The following is a 7,549-nucleotide window of genomic DNA, read 5'->3' as shown; positions in this document are numbered from 1 at the left end:
GAGGAGGGTGTTCTGCCGGGCGGGGAGGGGGGGGGCCTTCAAGGGAATTGCCGAGGGCTGTATCGCCGCTTAACTTGTTCTTTCTTCTCAGAAACCTGCGCCCGCCAAAGCAGAGCCGAAACCAAAAAAGTTAGCGGCAAAGGTGAGAGGCACTGGGAAGAGGGGAGGGAGAGGAGGTGGTCCGGTTCGTTGTGTGGGGGCTTAGTGGCATCTCATTTCATGTCGTCGGTGCACGGTGTCTGAACGTTTTTACTCGTCTTTATACATTCCTTGTGGGAACGCTCTTTTAGGCGAAGTATCATTTTGGGGTGTTTGCGCCAGTATTTACGGGTGTGTTACACCACTGTTTGGTCAGAGCCCTGTTATGCGCTCCGAAGTGTAGAAGTGTGGGCGCTGATTCGTGGGTGCTAAGAGGTAGTTTGGTACTGAGCAGAACTACTTAAATGCTAAAGCAACTGTATGTAGGATTGTATTTCATCGTCTAACAAAAGAGGATAAAATATACTCACCGTTTAAAGCAGTGTGATGGGATGGAAAAAAAAAAGTATCTGTTACTTAGCCACTGAAAAAGATCTGAGTTTCCATTCAAGTAATCTAGCTTCTAGGTCTCTGTGTATGTGTAGGTAAGAGTGGCTTAGTATAGTCTTCCTGTTTTTCAGTATAGCCTGCACAGTGCAATAGCTGAGGAGTAAAATTATTTGTTTCTTGGGAAAAATAAAAAAGGCTTAGTTGGCTTATTGGTATATGCATTTCTAAGTGTTCCTTTGTAATTTTAAGCTTTTTAATGCATGGATTAAGAGCATTTCAAATACACGAATACCGAACTCTACTTTGCAGACTTTTTGATGTTTTAATTTTATTAAACCTACTGAACAGTTACTTACCAGTAATGCATCTTCATTCCAATGGTTTCAATATCAGTGCGTGCCCATTCTCCCAAGTTGTAAGGCTAAAGAACTTGAGGAAGTTTTCCAATTTTACTTCAGTTCTGATGTTCTTTTTTTCTAGTGTCTGTGTGCTGCATCTAATTCTTTATGCTGCTAGTTGATGCTGACTGATATGCATGATACTGACTTGCTGCCAATAACTACTTCTAGAAACAAGCATTTCCACAGGTCATATCTGGGAGCGTATTTATGTGAACTTTAGTACATCACAGACACTTGTCATCTTAGAATACTGAGTAGAACACATTGCGCCCCAGGAAATGGAATGTAGCTGTAATGTGAATGTGAACAATTTTATTTTTTATTGGTGGTATAATTGGCCATTCAAATAAACATGTCACTCTTTTAATATTTTATTGTCTTTGTTCTAAAGCTCATGCTGTCGCTACTATGTTTTGTCATTTTGAAACTTTTTCATTGTTAATGTAAAAAATCTCTTCTGATTGTCTTTTTTTTCCTGTATTTGATCATCAAAACATGCTTCTTTGCATCAGTTTGTAAACTTTTAAAACTCTCCTGACAGTGGATTTTCTGGTTGGAAGAAGCTTTACTCATTATAGAGTTACATGGTGGTTTTCTTTAAATAAATATTAATGAAGAGAAATACATTTTGACAGTCAAAACACAGAAGGCTACATGTGAAATTGTCCATTACCTGCATTTGTAACACTGAGTTTAGCCTTTAACTTTTTTTAAGGGTTTTTTCTGTTACTTAGTTTCAGCTGTTTTCTCTATGCTCGTGAGGATTTAAAAAATAAGGTCTTTTCTGAAAATAGGAACAAAGTATTTCTGAAGTTTTGTGGACACTGGCAATTTAGCTTACCTGGCACAAGATGCTTCAGCACTGATTTTTTATTTTTTTTTTTACCTTGCATATCTTGTATGTATAATGCAGCTTATTGCATGTTTGTATTCAGTGGTGTAAAACACTTAAAACTTTTGCTCAATAGTTGTAATTGTTTGACAAAATCATATTTTCATTAAGACAGTATTTTACACAAGCATTCATGTAAAATAGGAAGTGTATTCAGATAGCTATTAAAAAGTTGCATGTGTGAAGTAAGGTGGCTGCATGTTTTTTGAAAGGAAGAATGCTTGGAGTGATAGGGTGGAACACCTCTGATCAAATGGTTCCTAATAGTAATCAGATATAAGCATTTCTACAGTACTTAAAATACGCAAAAATGAGAACTTTGTTTCTTGGAGTGAATTTTAGGTCAGAGACAACTAATTAGGACATAATTTGAAGAACATACTTAGGAAATGCACACAATATTTTTAATGAGATTAGGCACATTTTAAAGTAGATCAGTGTAGTGCTTTTCTTCCTAGAGGTATAAATGCATTATGTTCCCTTGTTATTTATTTGCATTGTACCTGCCCAGAAAAAAAGTGTTAGCTTGTCATTTAATGAAAATTTTTGTTAGTATACTTAAGTAACATTTGACAGATGGTGTTAAAAACAGTGCATTTATGTAATTCTGAATTGATAGAAATATTTTGTAAGTAGGGGGATCAGCTGGAGAACAAGCAAACTGTGGAGTTGTCTTGCTGTAAGGAATGTTTGGGAGGATGTATTATGTATTTACATTAAAATAGCTCTTGAACAAACACTTCTTCCCTACCCAGTTAACAACAGTCATGCAGGTACAGAGGATGTGACTGAGATGCTAACAAAGGAGCACTGAAAATTATACTTCTAGGTGATGCATCTATTTAGGTTAGGTTACTGGAATTCCCACCTATCAATATAAGAGGGGAAAAAAGTGTGTGAAGAGCTTTGTATTTACAGAGTGTGAAGTGACTGCATTGCAATTTTTTATGTGCCATGAAGTTAAATTGTACACTACAAATTGCTCTTTCTAGCTACTAGAATCTAGTTATGTTCTCATCTGAGTGTTTCTCTCATTTCACTGACTATCTGAAACTGTGATTATTTGTCCATGTATAGTTTGGGAAACTTTTTTTGGCAGTTGAACTGTGTATTAGCTCATTGATTGATGATAGTAGCTCTTGCTTTTTAGCAAGTCCATCTTGGTTTTTTGTGGGCTTGATTATTTTCAAAGTTTACCTGGTAGGTCTTAGAAATTTACTTACTGGAAACTTACTTTATTGCAGGATAAGTCTGAGGACAAGAAAGCACAATCAAAGGGGAAAAAGGGGCCTAAAGGAAAACAGACAGAAGAGACAAACCAAGAACAAACGAAGGACAACTTGCCTGCAGAAAATGGGGAAGCTAAAAATGAGGAGGTAACATTGTCTGTGTTCTTTGGTATTAAGCAGCTGGATAAGTTAATGTACTGGCTTATCCAAGCATCTGTCAGAAATGTATGCTGTTCTTATAACAATCTGTTTCTGCAAAAATAAAAATGCAGGCTATTGAAACATTAGTACATACACCGGAAAAATTCTAGTTGCCCCAAAAAGAGTTGCAGTGATGTGATAACAGTCCCTGATATTAAAGACAAGGTGAGAATTTTACCAAAGTTCCAATACATGTTAACATCCTTCAGAGAGGGGTGGAAGGGGGTAGGTCTTGGCAAAATAATACATAGTGGGTGTACCAAGGGGACTGTGTCGGGGGGGAGGTCTGTCTTCGGAGCATTTGATTTGGGTTTTAGTCTGCCTTTGCTGTTACTGGAAGAGGTTCTTTCTTGCTACAGAAATGTTTTGACAAACACAGTATTAATTTTTCTTGGGACTGGAAGCACTTTTCACTGAAAATACAAAGTTGAAATGATTTAACCAAAAATTGAGAACATTTATAGGAGTCATAGATCCACTCCTGGTAGAAGGGACAGGTTGGTGCAGAGATGAAAGTGCAGGAGTTACTAATAGTTGTTGCTGAAGAAATGAGCTTGCCAAATCAGTCTTGGCTGTAATACTGTGCTAAAATGGTCATGTTTAAGTTTTCTGAGTCACTGATCATCTAACTTAAAACATCTTCCACACTGTATTCTTTTTCTGGAATGTGGATGTTAATTTAGATTTAAATTTAGGACAAGATCTGTAGGGAGAAGCAGTGCCTCTTACTAGGACAGCTGTTAACAACTGGATGAAACACAAGTTTTCATGTGGTAACAAGCGTAAAATTAGTCTCGGGTTTCTGCAGTATTGAATACCTCACTCGTTTCAATTAGTTCAGTGCAGTTTGCTGATTAGACAGGTGATACTTTAAACGTGTGATTCATGCTTCCTGTTTGGTTGTTGCATTAAAAAGTATTTTTTTTAAGATAGAGAAAAATGATATTTGAATTTATATCTGTCAGAGATCTACTGACAATCTGGAGATAGATCTTCAAGTAGAGGAAGAAAGTATTTGGATTTTAGGTAGATGATGGTTTTTTGTGGGTGAGGAAGGTACAGGGTTGTACTTGAGTGTACAAGACAACTTTGAGATAACAGTTTTTCATTTGTTTACAGTGTGATCTGTGTGGAAAAAGTTGTGCTCTAACTAGGAAGTCTTTAGTTGGCTTAACTTAGACAGCTGTAAGAACTGTATTACTACTGCATAATCTGGTCTTCTAATTTGTGCATGTAGTATTTCAGCAATACCAGCGAGAGTTAAACTTGGCAGTAGTTCTCAACTGAGGTCTATTTAGTATGCTAGCACAGAGAAGTAAATTTACAAGGAATGGAGTATCACTTCTGGGGCACACCTTCATGCTGGTCTCATAGTGGTCACAGCAGCCAAAATTGCAGGTTTAATATAATATTTAAGCCTAGAAGAGGCAGAGGTGTAGTCTGTCCTGGTGGACGTTACTGTTTTCAGTTGGGACAGTAGTTGCTGTTGTTGATCCATGATCTGGTGAGGGGTCAGTGACAACTTCTGGTGACACGCACAGAGGCCTGCAAGTGGAAATGGCCTCCATGCTTCATCCTTCAAAAGATTCCCCCAGGTGGCAGTAAAGATAGAATGGACATTAGGGTTCCTGCATGGGTACTGCTGGGATTAAAGAGTCTGTTCTGCTGGTGCTGAAGCAAAGTTTTGGAATAATTGAGTATTATTTTAATGTTAAAACGTGTGACATTCCTTTTTTTAACCTACATTGCAAAGGTAGCAGACTTTCCAATTCAGAGTTGTAATTTTAAGCAATTAAGTTTGTATGAACTTGTTCTGAAGTTGAGGTACAGCATATAGGGACTTGACGTGAAAACAGTATAGCTCTGTTGCCCCAGTTCAGTTTCACTGAATGTATTTTTATGAAACTATGTTTAATTTAATGTAGTGCTGTTTTTTGTCTTAGTTATTTTAAAACATGACAAGATTGGAGAATATGTGTTCCACTGAAATTAAGATATATGAAATGTATTTATAGTGTCTTTTCTAAACGCCCTATATACAGCTTAGTAAGGTTAAAAAGCCCCCTTTTCCTGTCATAATGGCAGTAATTATTGAAATTATTTTAAAAACCCAAAAAAACAAAACAACTTTGCTGTGTGCATTGAATAGTAACAAGAGCAACATTCTGAAATTCATACTGATGCATTGAGGAGCTAGAAGCCTTTTCAAGACAGCTTGGTTTTACTAGGTCATTATCCAAGAGCAATACACAGATCATGACACCAGTTCACTAACTGTAAAGCATCGTATGTAGAAACAAGTCGTGTTTGTTCTGTATGTCAAGTTGGCTAATGTGCATTAAAAATTCTACGCATCAAGAGGCTGAGTCACTTAAATTCTACATTGAAGTGTTCTGGTTTGTTCTCTTCTTTTCAGGCCGCAGCATCTGAGACAGCAGTAGAGAAAGAAGCCAAGTCTGAGTAACATCTGGTACCAAGTCTCTAATTGGTGGTCCTTATATCTTTCTTCTTGTACAATTCAGAGAAATATTTTTATCAACTATTTTGTAAATGCAGGTTTTTTAGTAGCTCTAGAAAACACATTTTTAAAAAGGAGAGAATCCCAGCTCAACTCATTTTTTTACATATTTAGATAAAAGTGTAAATGCTTTTTTAAAGTGGTAAAATCATGTACTGGTTGTCTGTTTTCTATGAAACCAGAAGTTAATGGCTTGTTCCATTAAGGAGAGGGCTTTGAAGTCTTGCTTGGGCTTCACGTTCCACAGACTGTGAGGGACAGTTTTTTCTATCCTATTACATGAAGCATAACACAGATCAGACTTTGGAATTCATGTTGAGAATGTCTTAACATTGTAGTTATTTATCTTTATCTATGGTTGTACCATCAGTAGAATTGCTTATCTAATAAAACTGCTCCCTAGTGTTGGATTTTTTGCTGAGTGATGTATATCTGTGACAAAGTTATTTTTGGTAGTTGCAGCTTTATTTTTTCCAACAACTTTGTGGCTGTGATGCAAAAGATTGGAAGCTTTTATTATACCTTTCAGTACTGACTAAGTAAATGTTTCTGCTTGGCAGACATAACTTGTTATGTCAGTATTCAAGATACTGGAACTTCACATCCAGTTTTAAAGGACAGTTTGTCTACAAAGATGAAAAATATTTGAAACAGTCTTAGGGAAAAAAAGAAACAGTTATAGTTTTTAGATTTTAAAAACTATGTGAATAAAAACAATTGTAAAATTGTTCATAGTGTCTGTGATCATCAACAAAAAGCCAAATAAATCTTGATTATGAAAGGATGTTTCTGTAGCTCTTGCTTTGAGTGACAACTTGCAATGTAAGTGGGGTAGTTTTTGAATCTTAGCCATGTCCTCAATATTGTTAAAAATGTACTTTCAAGAGACAGGTGGTAATGTAGAGAGAGAGCAGCAAGAAAAAAACTGGAGTTGCAGTCTTAATCTGTATTTCCGGTTGGAAAGCTAGTAGCCTAGTGCTGCTTCTGTTACCTTAAAAAAAAAAGTCAATAATTACATTTTCATCTGTTCTGCAGCTAAGAGTTTGCACGTGCACTCCTGCATTGAAAAACAACAACAAAAAACCCCAAAACCACACACTAAAAACCCCAGCCTGTTTAACTAAGGTGCACAAAGCAATCTTGTTGCATGTTAACTGTGTTAAGATGTTAGATCTAACTGTGTTAGATGCTGTTGCTGTTGTGTTGCAACCATATTGGAATTTCCCCAGATCCTGCCTTAAAATCAATAAAGCTTCAGCTGTTTGGGGGGGGGGGGGGGGAATGAGCCCAGGCTGCAAGCTCCCCCAGGGAGCTGAGTGCATGTGGTGGAGCCCGCAGAGGATGCGCTGTTGGACAGCCCAGGCAGGAGCAGGGAGGGATGCACAAGGAAAGGTCCCTTTTGGTGCGAGGAGCTGTTGGGTGAACTGATGGTGCTGTGAGCAGGTGTACCCCCTGTGTAGGGCAGAATGCTGGCACAGCATGGTTTCAAATAAAATGTACCTGTGCTGAGAGCTACTTCATGTAGCACAAAACTGTCCTGCTTCTTCCTTGCTTTATGTGAGAACATTAAATCCATCTTGTTGAAGCTTTAACAGCCTTTCATCAGAAGGGGGCATCTTAACTATATGTTGCTTAACCTTACAGAATCAAATCAGTACAGCGTTCCTTCAGTTCTCCCACAGAGTGCAGGTTTGGTTTGGGTGTGGTTTTTTGTTTTGTTTTGCTGTGGTTACTACCCCCAACTTCATATCATTTTGCTGTATTGCAGCAGGTAGTAGCA

The 7,549-nt window shown here is 37.5% G+C and overlaps 1 protein-coding gene across 1 annotated transcript; it reads left to right on the top strand.

Moving 5' to 3' along the window:
* Nucleotides 1-91: 91 nt before the first annotated feature.
* HMGN1 (high mobility group nucleosome binding domain 1) lies at nt 92-6,553 on the top strand (the record flags this gene model as incomplete). Its single annotated transcript, XM_010184478.1, has 3 exons — nt 92-142; nt 3,066-3,197; nt 5,668-6,553. Coding segments are annotated over 3 exons (231 nt in total), but the record flags the coding sequence as incomplete, so codon positions are not given.
* Nucleotides 6,554-7,549: the final 996 nt, after the last annotated feature.

The sequence above is a fragment of the Mesitornis unicolor genome, unplaced genomic scaffold (assembly GCF_000695765.1).
Source record: "Mesitornis unicolor isolate BGI_N332 unplaced genomic scaffold, ASM69576v1 Scaffold54785, whole genome shotgun sequence".
In the NCBI taxonomy this organism is placed as follows: Eukaryota; Metazoa; Chordata; class Aves; order Mesitornithiformes; family Mesitornithidae; genus Mesitornis; species Mesitornis unicolor.
The sequence above is the reverse complement of the archived record's forward strand: the minus strand, read 5'-3'. Positions and strand labels throughout refer to the sequence as shown.